The sequence below is a fragment of the Vipera berus genome, assembly GCF_964194415.1.
Source record: "Vipera berus genome assembly, chromosome: 4".
In the NCBI taxonomy this organism is placed as follows: Eukaryota; Metazoa; Chordata; class Lepidosauria; order Squamata; family Viperidae; genus Vipera; species Vipera berus.
Window position 1 is genome coordinate 120,495,353 of NC_138206.1, and position 18,126 is coordinate 120,513,478.

Here is an 18,126-nt window from a genome sequence, read left to right on the forward strand (position 1 = left end):
CGCACATGGCTCCAGAGCCGTGGGTTGCCGACCCGTGTCCTAAGTAGACAAAAATCCCAGCAGTCCCAGAAGGAAAAAAAGAGGAGTCATTCTGTATTCTGTCCTGTATTTCAGCACTTCTTTGAGATCACAGACGACCAGTTTGACTTCCATACGTATTGTATGAGGAAGATGACCTTGCGTGCCTACGTCGACCTCCTGAGGCTGGAAGACGTGCTGAGAAAACATGCTTTTTATTTCAAGGCGGCCCGATCGGCCATCGAAATTTACTTGAAGCTTCACGACAACCCCTTGGCCAGCGAGAGCAAAGAACAGGAAGTGAATTCAGGTATTTTAAGCTTCCGTCAAAAAAAGAGATTTGAATCTGATGTGCTGGGTGGAGCACCCGGTCTACCAAATATAAAGCAGTCCGTTCTGCGTTTGGCTCCAGTCTAGGAGCATCTTTGGCAGGCGGACGTCACTCCTGTGAACACTGTAAATTCCAAATTTTGTGACTGACAGAAGAGTTAAAGGGAGGCTAGGATAGCTATTTCAAGCTCTTTAGCTCTCATCACTTAGTCTTACCCCTCTGGGATTCGAACCTGGGCAGCTTGCCTGTTGTTGTTAGTTGCGAAGTCGTGTCCGACCCATCGCAACCCCATGGACAACGTTACACAGCTGTATTAGGCAGATTTGAATGTATTTCCGAACGGTGATCCCAGAAGTCAGTTTATTTGCTCTGTGAGGAATTCAAAGTCTCAAAGTTTTGTTAGTTCGATGCAGAAATAGGTGTTGTGCTTTAAGTTTTGTTGTTTTAGAGGGCAGAGAGAGTCCTGGGAGTATCTGAGCTGGGTAGTTTTCTCACAGACCTTTCATGACCCAAACTAGGTGACATCATCAGTGCTAAGAGGAAGTGAGGTTTATTTGGGAGGAGGAGAGGAGGGGTGCGGGCTGTGGAGTCCTTGGTGCTCACTGAGCTTGGTTGATGATTTGCAGACATTTCATTACCCAAACTAGCTAACTTCATCAGCGCCAGACGAGGTAACGTCACGTGCACTGATGAAGTTAGCTAGTTTGGGTAATGAAACGTCTGCAAATCGACAAGCAAGCTCATAGAGAGCAACAAGGACCCCACAGTCCTCCTCCTCCTCCTCCTCGCAAATCCCACTCCCTTCTAGCACTGATGATATTACCTAGTTTGGGTCATGAAAGGTCTGCGAAGAAGCAACCAAGCTCAGAGAGCACCAAGAACCCCACAGTCCTATTCTTCCTCCTCCTCCTCCTCCTCCTCCTCCTCCTCCTCCTCCTCCTCCTCTTCCTCCTCCTCCTCTCCGCAAACCCCACTCCCTTCTAGCACTGATGTTGTTACCTAATTGGGTCATGAAACGTCTGTGAAGAAGCACCCAAGCTCTGAGAGCACCAAGGACCCCACAGTCCTCCTATTCTTCCTCCTCCTCCTCTCCGCAAACCCCACTCCCTTCTAGCACTGATGATGTTACCTAATTGGGTCATGAAACGTCTGTGAAGAAGCACCCAAGCTCAGAGAGCACCAAGGACCCCACAGTCCTCCTATTCTTCCTCCTCCTCCTCCTCCTCCTCGCAAATCCCACTCCCTTCTAGCACTGATGATGTTACCTAATTGGGTCATGAAACGTCTGTGAAGAAGCACCCAAGCTCTGAGAGCACCAAGGACTCCACAGTCCTCCTATTCTTCCTCCTCCTCCTCCTCGCAAATCCCACTCCCTTCTAGCACTGATGATGTTACCTAATTGGGTCATGAAACGTCTGTGAAGAAGCACCCAAGCTCTGAGAGCACCAAGGACCCCTCATTTCAACCCTGAGCTACAAATATTCTCCTTTATCAGTAATTAGAGAGCAGGTGGCCCTTGACTTACAATCGTTCATTTAGTGACCGTTCAAAATTACAACGGCGCAGAAAAAAGTAACGACCATTTTTCACACTTGCGAGCCATGCAGCGTCCCTGTGCTCCCACAATCCAAATCCAGACGGTTTGCAAACATCTCATACTTAACGACGGTCGCGCAGTGTCCCGGGGTCATGTGACCCCCCCTCTTGTGACCGTCTGGCAATCAAAGTCAACGGGGAAGCCGGAGTCATTCAAGAACTGAACAACTGCAGTCGATTCGCTTAACACGGGGGCAAGAAAAGTCACGAAACGGGTCCAAACTCACTGAAGAGGTGTCTCGCTTAGCAACATAAATTGAAGGCTCAGTTGTGGTCGTAAACCGAGGAGCACCTGGAGAAGCTGAATGCGAGAGCTAAATTTGTATTTTCGTAGCCTTTTGTGGTTCGTTGTTTTTTTTAAAAAAAACTGACCTTGGATTCAGCCCGTGTCCAAACAGACTGTTGTGATTCCTCGCCACCCAGTGGACCCAGCAGCTGAGTCTGAGGAATCAAGAAGAGGAGGAGGAGGGGCCTGGAGTGACATAAGAATCAGAGGAAGGCTCTGAGGAGCTCCAAAATGTTACAGTCGGATGAGGAGCCTGGCCCCTCTACTCGCCTTCAGGCTGAGACACAGCTGTGCTGGGAGTCTGAGTTGGACAGTGACGAAGCACAGTTGGGACAAATCCAGGATGCACGAAAGCGCCGGCAAGAGAAGCGAGCAGGACAGAGGAATGCAATGGGGCGGCTGCAAAGGCAAAGGAGAAGGCATTAGGAAGCCAGGCCTGAATGATAAAAGGGAAGGTGTGGGAGGTGCCGGTTGCCGAAGGCCACCGTTCGTGTTGAGGATGGCGTTTCTGTAGACTGTGTTTGTTTGCCTTGGACATTGACTCAGGTCTGCGAATAATAAAAGGGGTTGCTTTTTTCTTGGGGTTCCTGCCTGCTTGTTGGAAGAGGGGCTTCTCCTTGTGAGCGTAACCAGGACCCAAGTAGGCTGGGACAGAACACAAAGACGTTCTGTTTTTTTTTCCCCACAGAAAACCTTTCTGCCAAAGAACTGAAGAAGATGCTGAGCAAACAAAGGCGGGCGCAGAAGAAAGCCAAGCTGGAGGAGGAGCGGAAGCACGCCGAGCGAGAGCGGCAGCAGAAGAGTCAGAAGAAGAAGCGAGACGAAGAAGAGGAAGAGACCAGCGGCCCCAAGGAGGAATTAGTTCCTGAGAAACTGGAACGGGTAAATCCGACTTTGGCCTCATCGGCGGGGTTCTTGGCCTTGCGCGTTTTCTCCTGGATGTAAGAAGATCAGCCTAACTTCTAAAAACTAACCACAGGCAGTCCTCGACTTACAACAGTTCGTTTAGTGATCATTTGAAGTTACAACGGCACTGGAAAAAAATGGACTTAGGGCCGTTTTTCCACATAACCGTTTTGGCCTCCTCGCGGTCACATGATCAAAAGTCATATGCTTGGCAACTGGCACGTACTTACGACGGTTGCAGTGTCCTGGGGTCACGTGATCCCCTTTGGCGACCTCCTGATAGGCAGAGTCCATGGGGGAAGCCTGTTACACGTAACAACTGTGTTACAACTGCAGTGATTCACTTAACAACTGTGGCAAGGACTCTTTCGGTTGGGAGAAATTGTGTCCTAGCCAGTTCCTACAACTTGGATGGTGGTTGTTACTTTTAGTCGCTAGATAACAGCTGAGGCAAGTAAGACTATGTTTGCTACCAGAGTTACAGGTATTTGAGCCCAGAAGGTCCACTGCTAAGTGAGACATTTCTCAGGTGAGTTTTGCCCCATTTTACAACCTGTCTTGTCGCCGTTGTTAAGCAAATCATTGCAGTGGTTATGTTAATAACACGGTCGTTAAGTGAATCCGGCTTCCCCTACTGACTTTGCTTGTCAGAAGGTCGCAGAAGGGGACCACGTGATCCCAGGACACTGCAACAGTCATAAGTACATGCCAGTTGCCAAGCCTCCGAATTTTGTTCACGTGACAATGTGGATGCTAAAATGGTCGTCAGGGTGAAAAACGGTCGTAAGTTGCTTTTTCCAGTGCCGTCGTAACTTTGAACGGTCTCTAAAAGAACTGCTGTAAGACGAGGCCTTCCTGTAGATTAGAACCGAGAAGTCAAGATGTCTTCTGAAGTGAGAGAGCAGCTCAACCTGTCTATCCTCTTTGATCTCTCTACCGTGGGAGCATGGCTACTCAAATATGACGAAAAAAGGGGGAAAGAGCAAAGACTTTGGCACCAAATTACGACAAGCTTACTCTTTTGACATTCTTTACACACACTCTTCCCTTGTAACCTACTCAGATTTCTTTTCTTGAGGCAGGTGGAAAATCCGCTAGAGGAGGCCATTAAGTTCCTCATACCTCTGAAGAGCCTTGTGGCAGACAACATAGATACCCATCTTCTAGCCTTTGAAATCTACTTCAGGAAAGGTAAAACCCGCGCAGTTGTAACGTGTACAAATAAGTCGATGGTTTTGTGAGGCTTATATTTGTGCTGTACCCTCTGCCAATTTTACATTCTGATCAACGTGTCGAATTTGCTTAGCCTCTAAAATTATCTGTACAGAACACAGGGAGAAGTTCTAGATTAGCTTAATTAAATCTATTTTAGGTAGCGCTGCAACAGTCAAGATATATTTCATCTCCTGCATAAACGTGTTAATCTTGAAGAAAGATGCTTGGCTACCATATAATGTACAGTATTTCTCTAAGCTATTTAATTTATATAGTCCAGTTCAACAAGCAGGCCTCTGTTAATAATATTTTCAAACGTAATACATAGATATGATAGAGATAGAGATAAAGAGAGACATACAGATGACAGACAGAAAGACAGACATAGATATAGATAGATAGATAGATAGATAGATAGATAGATAGATAGATAGATAGATAGATAGATAGATAGATAGATAGATTGATAGATAGATAGATAGATAGATAGATAGATAGATAGATAGATAGATGATAGATAGATAGATAGATAGATAGATAGATAGATAGATGATAGATAGATAGATATAGAAATAGAGACATGACAGATATAGACAGAAAGACATTTATAGATAAGATAGATATAGATATGATAGATAGATAGATAGATATAGATAGATAGATAGATAGATAGATAGATAGATAGATAGATAGATAGATATAATAGAGATAGATATGATAGAGATAGAGATAAAGAGAGACAGACAGATGACAGAAAGACAGACATAGATATTGATAGATAGATGTAGATATGATATAGACAAACAGACAATACATTTGTTTAAAGGATTTTTTATGTAATTTATATAGTCCAGTTCAACAACCAGGCGTCCTCTACTTCTTATAGTTGTATTTATTTTTATATTTATATTTATACACACACACACATAATACGCCTTTTCCCATGGGGCCTTATTTAAACAATAAAACTGCATATTTTTTTTCAATCCAGGAAAGTTTCTGCTAATGTTGCAGTCTGTTAAAAGAGCTTTTGCTATTGACGACAGCCACCCGTGGCTCCACGAATGTCTGATTAAATTTTCCAAGTGTGGTAAGTATGAAATAAAATCAGCCGCTTGCTTTGGGGTAAAATTCTGCTGAGTTTGCTAAAAATTAAAAATTAAAAAAAAACAAGCAGACCAATATCTTGGTTTGCATCCTAACTCGAGGTCACAACACGTGCTCTTTATATTCGTAGTGTCAAACCACAGCAACCTGCCAGAAATCGTGAACAAAGTTCTCACCCAAGAAATGGAGAAGATTTTTATTAGCAAAGATTTGGAAAGTTTTAACGAAGAATTCCTCAAACGTAACTCTACCTCTATACGGCATCTGCTCTCAGGTACGTATGGGCTGGTGCGTTTAAACCCTGATATGCTGATAAACCTACATTTCACTGCAGGAATAAACCATGTGCAACAGAACAGGAGCTAACACAATCTGACGTGCTCATTGCGTAAGACAGAATTTTGCAAATTCATTACTGTTTTCTCGTGCAGCAGTCCTCGTCTTACAACAGAGCCCGACCTTTACTAAGTGAGACATGTGTTAAGTAAATTTTGCCCCATTTTGCAACTTTTCCTGCCGCGTTTCTTAAGCAAATCACTGCAATTGTTACCGTATATACTTGAGTATAAGCCGACTCGAGTATAAGCCGAGACCCCCATTTTCACCCCCAAAAACTGGAAAAAGTTCGTGACTCGAGTATAAGCCGATCCGCCGTTCTGCAAGCCTCCGCCGCCAGCAGAGGCTCGATCCGCCATTTTGCAAGCCTGAATACACAGGAATACCCTGTGTGGCCGCGGCTCTCGGGGAAGCCCTGGCTGTCCGCTTCCTCGTTCCACGCTGCCATTCGGGGCCCGCGCGTTCCCTGGGCAAATCGCGGCGCCCAGCAGGCGAGGAAACACGCCCGCTCCAGTCGCCCCCCCTTCCCTCAGGAGACGCGAAGCAAGTGACCGCCCGGAACTTACCGAGGACTTGCGCGCAGCCGAGGCTTCGGTGCTTCCAGGATCGCGCGCACCTCTCCCAAGCCGCCGCCGTCCGGAGACCTGCCGAAGTTTGGGGAGATTTGGGGAGGTGCGCGCGCACCTCCCCAAACCTCCCCAAACGTCAGCAGGTCTCCGGATCTCCGTGCCTTGCCTGCCTGCTTCTTTCGCTCACCCGTGCTTTCTCTCCCCATCGCTCACCCGTGCTTTCCCCCCCCATCGCTCACCCGTGCTTTCCCCCCCCATCGCTCACCCGTGCTTTCCCCCCCCATCGCTCACCCGTGCTTTCCCCCCCCATCGCTCACCCGTGCTTTCCCCCCCCATCGCTCACCCGTGCTTTCTCTCCCCATCGCTCACCCGTGCTTTCCCCCCCCATCGCTCACCCGTGCTTTCCCCCCCCATCGCTCACCCGTGCTTTCTCTCCCCATCGCTCACCCGTGCTTCCCCCCCCATCGCTCACCCGTGCTTTCTCTCCCCATCGCTCACCCGTGCTTTCCCCCCCCATCGCTCACCCGTGCTTTCCCCCCCCATCGCTCACCCGTGCTTTCTCTCCCCATCGCTCACCCGTGCTTCCCCCCCCATCGCTCACCCGTGCTTTCTCTCCCCATCGCTCACCCGTGCTTTCCCCCCCCATCGCTCACCCGTGCTTTCTCTCCCCATCGCTCACCCGTGCCGCCCCGAAAATGCCGCTGCCGCTCGCCCGCTTGCTCGCTTCCTCGCCCGGGGACCAGCACCAGCCAGCCAGCCCGCCGGCGAGAAGCCCGGCCCGGAGGTGAGGGGAGGGAGCGGAGTCGCTCACCCGTGCTTTCCCCCCCCCATCGCTCACCCGTGCTTTCTCTCCCCATCAAAGATCCTTGGAAGTAATGGTTGGAAAAGTTTGCAAGTCTTTGGGAAAGTTCAAGAAGTGAAAGGAATACCCTCCTCTTGAAAGACCAGATAAGGCAGACAGGGAGATGAAGAGTTCAACCGAGTTTCCTCTTTTGTTCAGGCATCTGCACCCGCTGCTTTTAAACTCGCCTGGCGCTGCAACGGCACCCGTTTTCCCCGGCGAGTTTTCCCTACCTGGCCCCTGCAGAATCGCGGCGGCGCCCCCGGAGAAGCCTACCCCGAGGCTGCGGCCGATTTTTCCTTCTCCTAGACTCTGCCGCCCAGAGCGTTGTTTCTCCCCCTCGTGCGTGCATGGGATGAGGCGAGAAACCAACAGCCTGCGTCCGTCTCTCTTTATGTATATTTCTGTATATATCTTATCTCGGGATCTAGACCTTTCGAAGGAGAAGGGGCGGCTGGAGTTCGTGAGTTGCTGTGGGACCCAAGGGTTGGGGGAAGAGAGATGGGAGGGAAAAGGGGAGAAACCTGCCGCTGGCTAGTTCTTTGTCTGATCGGGGAGCCTGAACAAAAGAGGAAACTCGGTTGAACTCTTCATCTCCCTGTCTGCCTTATCTGGCTTTTTGAAACGCACCACCGGCTGCTCCGTCCAGAAGCCCAGATTCGGGAGGGCTGCTTGGCTTCCACTTGAGCCCATCTATGTCCGCGGGCCCCCCCCCCCACTACCCCTAGACCTCCGCCGCCGGCGGAGGCTGGATCCGCGCTCCGCAGCGGCAGGGCGCGGATCCAGCAGAAAGAAGCAGGCAGGCAAGGCACGGAGATCCGGAGACCTGCTGATGATTGGGGAGGTTTGGGCACCTCCCCAAACCTCGGCAGGTCTTCGGATCTCCGTGCCTTGCCTGCCTGCTTCTTTCTGCTGGATCCGCGCCCTGCCGCCGGCAGAGGCTTGCGGAGCGCGGATCCAGTGTGGGGGGGGGAAAGCCCTTTAGCAGGATTTGCCTGCATGCCGGCGGAGGCTGGATCCGTGCTCCACAAGCCTCTGCCGGCGGCAGGGCGCGGATCCAGCAGAAAGAAGCAGGCAGGCAAGGCACGGAGATCCGAAGACCTGCTGAGGTTTGGGGAGGTGCCCAAACCTCCCCAATCATCAGCAGGTCTCCGGATCTCCGTGCCTTGCCTGCCTGCTTCTTTCTGCTGGATCCGCGCCCTGCCGCTGCGGAGCGCGGATCCAGCCTCCGCCGGCGGCGGAGGTCTAGGGGTAGTGGGGGGGGGGGCCCGCGGACATAGATGGGCTCAAGTGGAAGCCAAGCAGCCCTCCCGAATCTGGGCTTCTGGACGGAGCAGCCGGTGGTGCGTTTCAAAAAGCCAGATAAGGCAGACAGGGAGATGAAGAGTTCAACCGAGTTTCCTCTTTTGTTCAGGCTCCCCGATCAGACAAAGAACTAGCCAGCGGCAGGTTTCTCCCCTTTTCCCTCCCATCTCTCTTCCCCCAACCCTTGGGTCCCACAGCAACTCACGAACTCCAGCCGCCCCTTCTCCTTCGAAAGGTCTAGATCCCGAGATAAGATATATACAGAAATATACATAAAGAGAGACGGACGCAGGCTGTTGGTTTCTCGCCTCATCCCATGCACGCACGAGGGGGAGAAACAACGCTCTGGGCGGCAGAGTCTAGGAGAAGGAAAAATCGGCCGCAGCCTCGGGGTAGGCTTCTCCGGGGGCGCCGCCGCGATTCTGCAGGGGCCAGGTAGGGAAAACTCGCCGGGGAAAACGGGTGCCGTTGCAGCGCCAGGCGAGTTTAAAAGCAGCGGGTGCAGATGCCTGAACAAAAGAGGAAACTCGGTTGAACTCTTCATCTCCCTGTCTGCCTTATCTGGTCTTTCAAGAGGAGGGTATTCCTTTCACTTCTTGAACTTTCCCAAAGACTTGCAAACTTTTCCAACCATTACTTCCAAGGATCTTTGATGGGGAGAGAAAGCACGGGTGAGCGATGGGGGGGGGGAAAGCACGGGTGAGCGACTCCGCTCCCTCCCCTCACCTCCGGGCCGGGCTTCTCGCCGGCGGGCTGGCTGGCTGGTGCTGGTCCCCGGGCGAGGAAGCGAGCAAGCGGGCGAGCGGCAGCGGCATTTTCGGGGCGGCACGGGTGAGCGATGGGGAGAGAAAGCACGGGTGAGCGATGGGGGGGGAAAGCACGGGTGAGCGATGGGGAGAGAAAGCACGGGTGAGCGATGGGGGGGGAAGCACGGGTGAGCGATGGGGAGAGAAAGCACGGGTGAGCGATGGGGGGGGAAAGCACGGGTGAGCGATGGGGGGGGAAAGCACGGGTGAGCGATGGGGAGAGAAAGCACGGGTGAGCGATGGGGGGGGAAAGCACGGGTGAGCGATGGGGGGGGAAAGCACGGGTGAGCGATGGGGAGGGAAAGCACGGGTGAGCGATGGGGGGGGAAAGCACGGGTGAGCGATGGGGAGGGAAAGCACGGGTGAGCGATGGGGGGGGAAAGCACGGGTGAGCGATGGGGGGGAAAGCACGGGTGAGCGATGGGGGGGAAAGCACGGGTGAGCGATGGGGGGGAAAGCGGCAGCGGCATTTTCGGGGGCAGCGGGTGAGCGATGGGGGGGGAAAGCGGCAGCTGCATTTTCGGGGGCAGCGGGTGAGCGATGGGGGGGGGAAAGCGGCAGCGGCGGTTGTTGGGGGCGCAGCAGGCGAGGCAGCTTCTCTCAGCAGCCTGTTCCGAACGAACGGACAGTTCTTTTTTTTTGTTGACTGGAGTATAAGCCGAAGTGGAGTTTTTCAGCCCAAAAAGTGGGCTGAAAAATTCGGCTTATACTCAAGTATATACGGTAAGTTAGTAACTATATCTGGCTTTCCCCCATTGACTTTGCTTGTCAGAAGGTCACAAAAGGGGATCACGTGACAACCCCCCCCAGGATACTGCAACGGTCATAAGTACATGCCAGTTGCCAAGCCTTTGAATTTTGATCACCTGATCATGAGGATAGTCGTAAGAGTGAAAGAACGGTCGTAAGTCCCTTTTTTCCGTGCCGTTGTAACTTTGAGCGGTCACTAAACAAATTGTCGTAAGTCAGGACAACCTGTATTATAAAGCATATGGTCACAAGCCTAGATTGAGCAATAAAGAAGCTAGGTTATCCTTTGATTTAATTTCCCTGACTTCTGATGAATACACAGGCTTAACTTTGTCTTCTCGTTCAGAGAGAGAAAGAAAAATACGTTTCTGCATTGTGTTGTTGTGACTACTTTTTAATTTCGTCGTCTCAGTGTTTGGTCAGTAATGCCACCAGCAGGAAGATCTTTTTCCATGTAATAAAAATCTCTGGTGTTCGTATCTCAGAACAGCGACAATAGCATCCAGCAAATAAATATATTTTTCTAATGCATAATAGATTGGATGTCTTCCTTTTTTTTAAAATCTTAAACTACTTCTCTGCGTAATTGTTTCAAACGGATTAATAATATAAAGTATAATGGGCTGCAGCAGCTAAACGCCTGGGTTTTTCTTCATATAAAACTAACACCCTTTGCTTTTAATAAGCTGCTTTCTTTTCTCCCCCCTCTTGGAGGTGCCAAAATGATGTATTTCCTGGATAATTCAAGGCAAGAGAAAGCAATCGCCATTGCTACCAGGCTGGACGACATGACGAGGGACAGAAACGTGAAGGTAAAAATAACCCTTTTTTCCTCCCCGAGTTTGGGATAGCACACCCTTTAAATACACATTTCATTATTGCTTGAAGGAATGGCCTGTCGGGTGCCGGGGTGAAACTTCCAAGTCCAGAATAATTTCAAATGGGAAAAATAAATGTTGAGCGCCCAGGAAATCAGGAGATTTGGGCAGTTCAAATGGGCATAAAGTTTGATTGCAAGCTTCTTAAGTTCTCGACAAGAACCTGGCCAACTAACAGTTTGAGGGAAATGAGCAGGAGATAAGTAAGGCATTCAAGGTGGGCTGGACTGAGATCTCTTGCGGGCACGCAGGGACTCATGACTGATGACGCGTTTGACCCCCTCCCCCCCTCGGGCTCAGCCTGGTCGTCTCCTCTGCAGGTGGTCCTTGGCTTGCGACCGCAGTCGAGCCCAAAAGCGAGACATTTGTTAAGTGAGTTTGGTCCCGTTTTGCGACCTTTCTCGCTGCCATGGTTAAAGCAAATCACTGCCGTTGACAAGTTAGTAACACGGTTGTTAAGCGAAACCGGCTTCCCCCATTGACTTTGCTTGTCAGAAGGTCGCAAAGGGGGGAATCACCTGACCCGGGGACACTGCGACCGTCATAAGTAGGAGTCCGTTGACAAGCGTCTGAATTTTGATCGGGGGACTGTGGGGATGCCTCAACGGTCGTAAGTGTGAAACACGGTCATTTTTTCAATGCCGTCATAACTTCAAACGGCCACCAAATTAACTCTTGGTAAGTCGAGGGCTACCTGGGTTAAATCTGACGAAGAATTTGGCTTTTGACATATCTGCTTGCGTTGTTGTTACTTGCAGACTTTAACAACCGTCTTGGACTTCTTGCGTGATGGCACATTTGGAGACTGTCACAGCCAGGGCGAGGCGTATCGGACCGCATGCCACAAACTGTTCCCTTTAGCGACGGCCTTTATGTCTCCCGCCGGTGAAGAGGACAGCTGCTTTGCCCCCGCGAATCGTATGGCCTTTAATCACGAAGGGCTAACCAATGAGATTTAAAAACAGAAGGCGGGACTCGCCCCTGACAGTCCAGGGATCTTTCAGGATCTTTCAACTGGATCGAATCGGAACCACTCAGATCTCCAACTCGGGGAAGCTTGAGGCAAATCTGCTGTGCTGTAAAACTCCTTTTTTCCCCTCAACAAGAGCTGCCAGTGTTGATGCACACAACCCTTTTTGTTTAATACTGGTCGTGTTTATACTTGTACAGCTATAAATCTTTCTATTCTTAATCCTGGGCCCATAAATTCCACGGCCCACACAAATAAATACGATCGCCTCTTTCAAAACGTGTGGGACGAAATACAAGGAAGATGTCCGTAAGGGGAGAAGCAGCAGCCGCCATCTTGGCTTCGTCCCCATCCCTGGAGAATCCTGCATGTGAACGTTAACAAACCAGGATAAATATATCCTCGCACATGTTTTTCATCGGTTTTAGGTTTTTGTGGGCTCCTTGGTGCTCGCCGAGCTTGGTTGTTTTCTTGCAGATGTTGCGTTGCCCAACTATGGAGATTCAACTATGGAGTCTATGGAGATTCTCCGTCATCCAGGTCAAGGTTGTCCCACAGGCGCTTTCTTCAGGAGGTAACTGGACTTTCTTTGTTTATCGTTGAAGACATTTCGCTTCTCACCCAAGAAGCTTCTTCGGCTCTGACCGGATGGTGGGGAGTGGAAGGATTTATACTCCTTTCAGACAGCTGGTCATTTGCATCTTTTTGGAGAGTTGTTGAGGCCACTTGGAGGTTTATCTCTTCAGGGTCCAAGTGGCCTCAACGACTCTCTAAAAGAAGGCAAACGACCAGCTGTCTGCAAGAAGCTGAAGAAGCTTCTTGGATGAGAAGCAAAATGTCTTCAAAAAAACAAGGAAGTCCAAATTGCCTCTTGAAAAAAGCACATTTGGGATACATTGACCAACTAGGTAACAACCACAGCAGCAAACCCCGCTCCCTCCTAGCACTGATGACGTTCCCTAGTTGGGTCATGAAACGTCTGCAAGAAAACCACCCAGCTCAGACAGCACTAAGGACCCCTTGTCTCAACCCTGAGCTGCAAATACTCTTTTCCACTTCTTTCAAAGCATGGATCCTTGACGACGTGTGTTGGCATAGTTTTGTCAGCTTCCTAGTGTTGTATGGAAATTCTGATTTAACTGGAAAGGTGCATTTGGGTTTTTAAATTGGAGAACGTGGCTTTTTTTAAAACGGTAAATTATTTTGGTTCACGATTCCTTTCAATGATTCATTGAACACTTACTGCCATTAAGCTGCCTTTATTATGATTATTAAGACCCCTTGTTATTACTTAGAGAATTGTAAAACATTTCACTTCCAGCGGAGAATGTGACCATAATGTAAATGGTGAGCTCCATTCAAATTTTCGGGAAATGAATCGGAAACCAGTAGTCGCAAAGATACCGTCATATTACATGCTGCAAAGCTATTAACGTTAAGAGGTTATTATTTTTTTTTAAAGCACAACTTAGTCCAATTATAAATCGTATTGCCTCTTTTTCCCACCGTTTATTTTTTATATCTTACCGTACATGCATTTCGCATATAACCTATCAACGTTTTAATTCAGTTTTAAATGTTTTTTTCCCCCTTTCAGGAGATAAATAATGATTCCTGAAAATGTAAAAGGAAATTCACTGTGGCTTGTATAAAAAAATTGTTTTTAAAAAAAGACAATGGAACCAGTTTGCTTTCATTTCCCCCCCCCCCAGTAATGTAAATATTTAAGATGACTGAGGTCCTATGCAAAATTTTAAAAAGGGAAGATTTACCAAGATGTCATTAAGATAATCTCCTTTGTCATTTACTTAGGATCAATAGTTGAATGAAAAACTTACTTGTAAAAAGTCAACAATGTAATGCTGTAATAAATTATTTTGTACACTTGCTGCTGGCATTGTGTGTTTAAATGCCAACTGAACACAGGATGGATAATATTTTCAAGGCTACAACTGCACTAGGGTGAAAGGACTCAACATAAGAATAACCAATTTAATATCTTTTAATCTGCCTTTTCTGTAAAGAGTGCCGGGCAGTCCTCAACTTGCAACTGTAATTGAACCCAACATTTCTGTTGCTAAGTGAGACAGTAATAATAATAATAATAATAATTTTATTTATATACCGCCCTTCTCCCAAAGGACTCAGGGCGGTGGAGGACTAGCTGTGATCACATTGTATTGGTGCCCAATGTCTTATACCGTGGTTAATGATGGGACTTTTAATTTTGCAGAAGTCACATGCACGAGACGATGTCTTTTATCCCATGTAGATAACATCAAAGGTTTTCTCCTGGAACGGATGGCGGATTAGATGTTGTGTATATCAAATCTTTATTAGGTCACAAACTAGCATGATGGGAAGGTGGGATATAGACAATATTTTTTTTTAAAAAAAAGCTTGAAAACAAATTACACAATTTGTTTAAAAAAACATTTAAAAAACTATAAATCTACAGGGAGCGTTAAAAATATTAAATATTTTTAAATATTAAACACACACACCAAAAAAGTTAATTCAAAATCTTTTATATTTATTTATCAAATCTGTACACTGGCCGTCTCGCCGAAGGAAACTGTAGGCGACTTAACAGACATTAAATGAAACGCCGTATAAAACATTAAAATGATAGATAAGGATTTAAAATTTAATTTCTTGATATTAATTAAAATAAAAGAATGGAAAGGGAGGGAATAGTGGGGTGTTGTCAGCCACTTCCATTGAGGCAGATAGATAGATGATAGATAGATAGATAGATAGATAGATAGATAGATAGATAGATAGATAGATAGATAGATAGATAGATAGATAGATAGATAGATAGATGCATAGATGCATAGATAGGTAGAGATAGATGATATAGAAAGAGGTGAGATAGATGATATAGAGAGATGATATAGATGATAGCTAATGGATAGATGATAGATAAATAATAGATGCATAGATAGGTGATAGAGATAGATGATATAGAAAGATAGATGATATAGATAGATGATAGATAATGGATGGATAGAGATAGATGATATAGATAGATCGAAAGATAAGATAGATATGGGGTTTTTAAAGTATTTTTTCATGTTAATTTTGTGTAATTTTTTGTGTTAATTTTTTTTGGTATTCTTTTTTATCCAACCTTCCTTACCGTAGTCTATTTACCACATTCAAGATTCGGTGGATAATTAGTGCCTCAGCTCCACTGGGATATTTAAAGGTGGCGCGCTCATAATAGGAGACCTTTTAAATGTCAGATATGCCTGAAAAGCCGGAAGCAGAGAATGGTCCAGACTTGGAATACTGACGGTTATAAAGCGGTGGCCGGAAAAGCCGTCTTCTGCAGATATTATGTTCACCTTCCTTTCTCCACTAGAGGGAACTTGGCTTCTTCGGTGGAAAACATCCCCAACAATTAAAAATATAAATTTGTAAGCCTCAAAAAAACGACTGTGTGGTAGAAAAATGAGCAAAATCACCATTATTCTGCCTCCACCTTCAGTAACGTGCTTTTGAGATCGTTCTACTAACGACGCGGATCTATTGCTCTGTGTGAAAAAAGTAGAAGGGGACACGTTAGATGGAGTTCAAGGTGAAAGCAATGAACCTCTACAGGAAAAGCTAGAAAGGTAGGAGGAGGTGGTAGGTGAACTTCTGGGTGAAAATTATGGACTTGGGTGTGAAGAACTAGCAAGGCGCCCAAGGGTCCACCTTGCTTAAGTTCTCGGAAAGAAGATGCAATAGGGAGTCATTGGGCTGGAAGGACCTTAAAATCTTCTAAGGCAAGGGGGAAGGAAGGGGGAAGGAAGAGGAGGGGAAGGGGAAGGGGAAAGGAAGAGGGAAGGGAAGAGAAGGAAGGGGGAAGGGAAGGGGAAAAGGAGGGGAAGGGGAAGGGGGAAGGAAGAGGAGGGGAAGAGAAGGAAGGGGAAAGGGAAGGGGAAAGGGAAGGGAAGGGGAAGGGGAAAGGAAGAGGGAAGGGAAGAGAAGAAAGGGGGAAGGGAAGGGGAAAGGGAAGGGGAAAGGGCAGGGGAAAGGGAAAGGAAGAGGGAAGGAAGGGGAAGGGGAAAGGAAGAGGGAAGGGAAGAGAAGGAAGGGGAAAGGGAAGGGGAAAAGGAGGGGAAGGGGGAAGGAAGAGGAGGGGAAGAGAAGGAAGGGGAAAGGGAAGGGGAAAGGGAAGGGGAAAGGGAAGGGAAGGGGAAGGGGAAAGGAAGAGGGAAGGGAAGAGAAGGAAGGGGGAAGGGAAGGGGAAAGGGAAGGGGAAAGGGCAGGGGAAAGGGAAAGGAAGAGGGAAGGAAGGGGAAGGGGAAAGGAAGAGGGAAGGGAAGAAGAGAGGGAAGGGAAGGGAAAGGAAGAGGGAAGAGAAGGAAGGGGAAAGGGAAGAAAAGAGGGAAGGAAGGGAAAGGGGAAGGGAAGGGGAAAGGAAGAGGGAAGGGAAGAAGAGAGGGAAGGGAAGGGAAGGGGAAAGGAAGAGGGAGGGAAGAGAAGGAAGGGGAAAGGGAAGGGAAGGGGAAAGGAAGAGGGAAGGGAAGAAGAGAGGGAAGGGAAGGGAAAGGAAGAGGGAAAGAGAAGGAAGGGGAAAGGGAAGAAAAGAGGGAAGGAAGGGAAGGGGAAAGGAAGAGGGAAGGGAAGAGAAGGAAGGGGAAAGGGAAGGGGAAAGGGAAGGGGAAAGGGAAAGGAAGAGGGATGGAAGGGGAAGGGGAAAGGAAGAGGGAAGGGAAGAAGAGAGGGAAGGGAAGGGAAAGGGAAAGGAAGAGGGAAGAGAAGGAAGGGGAAAGGGAAGAAAAGAGGGATGGAAGGGAAAGGGGAAAGGAAGAGGGAAGGGAAGAGAAGGAAGGGGAAAGGGAAGGGGAAAGGGAAGGGGAAAGGGCAGGGGAAAGGGAAAGGAAGAGGGAAGGAAGGGGAAGGGGAAAGGAAGAGGGAAGGGAAGAAGAGAGGGAAGGGAAGGGAAAGGGAAAGGAAGAGGGAAGAGAAGGAAGGGGAAAGGGAAGAAAAGAGGGATGGAAGGGAAAGGGGAAAGGAAGAGGGAAGGGAAGAGAAGGAAGGGGAAAGGGAAGGGGAAAGGGAAGGGGAAAGGGCAGGGGAAAGGGAAAGGAAGAGGGAAGGAAGGGGAAGGGGAAAGGAAGAGGGAAGGGAAGAAGAGAGGGAAGGGAAGGGAAAGGGAAAGGAAGAGGGAAGAGAAGGAAGGGGAAAGGGAAGAAAAGAGGGATGGAAGGGAAAGGGGAAAGGAAGAGGGAAGGGAAGAGAAGGAAGGGGAAAGGAAAGGGGAAAGGGAAGGGAAAGGGAAAGGAAGAGGAAGGAAGGGGAAGGGGAAAGGAAGAGGGAAGGGAAGAAGAGAGGGAAGGGAAGGGAAAGGGAAAGGAAGAGGGAAGAGAAGGAAGGGGAAAGGGAAGAAAAGAGGGATGGAAGGGAAAGGGGAAAGGAAGAGGGAAGGGAAGAGAAGGAAGGGGAAAGGGAAGGGGAAAGGGAAGGGGAAAGGGCAGGGGAAAGGGAAAGGAAGAGGGAAGGAAGGGGAAGGGGAAAGGAAGAGGGAAGGGAAGAGAAGGAAGGGGGAAGGGAAGGGGAAAGGGCAGGGGAAAGGGAAAGGAAGAGGGAAGGAAGGGGAAGGGGAAAGGAAGAGGGAAGGGAAGAAGAGAGGGAAGGGAAGGGAAGGAAAGGAAGAGGGAAGAGAAGGAAGGGGAAAGGGAAGAAAGAGGGAAGGAAGGGGAAGGGGAAAGGAAGAGGGAAGGGAAGAAGAGAGGGAAGAGAAGGAAGGGGAAAGGGAAGGGAGGGGAAGGGAAGGGAAAGAAGGAGAAAGGGAAGGAAGGGGGAGGAAGCAGAAGGGGAAACGAAGAGGGAAGGGGAAAGGAAGGAGGGAAAGGAAGCAGAAGGAGAGAGGAAGCGGGAGGACCACAGAAGGCACCAATCCCGCTCTTTAATGCCTTCCTGCACCTTGCAGAACGGGGACCAGGCCCGCTCGCCAGGTGCTCCCCCTTCCCAGCAGCCCGGCCAGGCGCTCCCTCAGTTGACCCACCGGCAGCTCCTCGCAAGACTTCCTGCATTTTCTCCTCGCTTTTCCTTTTCCTTTTTCTGAACTCTCTGGAAAGCGAGGCAGGATCCATCTTCTGAAACTCACCTCCTGCTCTCTCTCCCTCCCACCCACCCACCCACCCCCCTTCCGTGGGGCTGAGAGACCCTTTTACGGGACGGCCCAGGGCACATTGCAGGCTCTCCCGCCCGGCCTC

At 48.8% G+C, this 18,126-nt stretch overlaps 1 protein-coding gene across 2 annotated transcripts in view; it reads left to right on the forward strand.

Annotated features, from left to right (window-relative positions):
• The window catches only part of NAA16 (N-alpha-acetyltransferase 16, NatA auxiliary subunit), a 51,324-nt gene extending 37,523 nt beyond the window's left edge, over nt 1-13,801 (forward strand). For both annotated transcript variants that reach the window (XM_081327998.1, XM_081327999.1), the window contains exons 14-20: nt 115-328; nt 2,920-3,113; nt 4,220-4,328; nt 5,344-5,442; nt 5,590-5,733; nt 10,781-10,878; nt 11,703-13,801. In XM_081327998.1, coding sequence (XP_081184124.1) covers nt 115-328; nt 2,920-3,113; nt 4,220-4,328; nt 5,344-5,442; nt 5,590-5,733; nt 10,781-10,878; nt 11,703-11,903 — 1,059 coding nt within the window. In that variant the 3' untranslated portion in view covers nt 11,904-13,801. The remainder of the gene's footprint in view (nt 1-114; nt 329-2,919; nt 3,114-4,219; nt 4,329-5,343; nt 5,443-5,589; nt 5,734-10,780; nt 10,879-11,702) is intronic.
• The last annotated feature ends 4,325 nt before the right edge of the window (nt 13,802-18,126 follow it).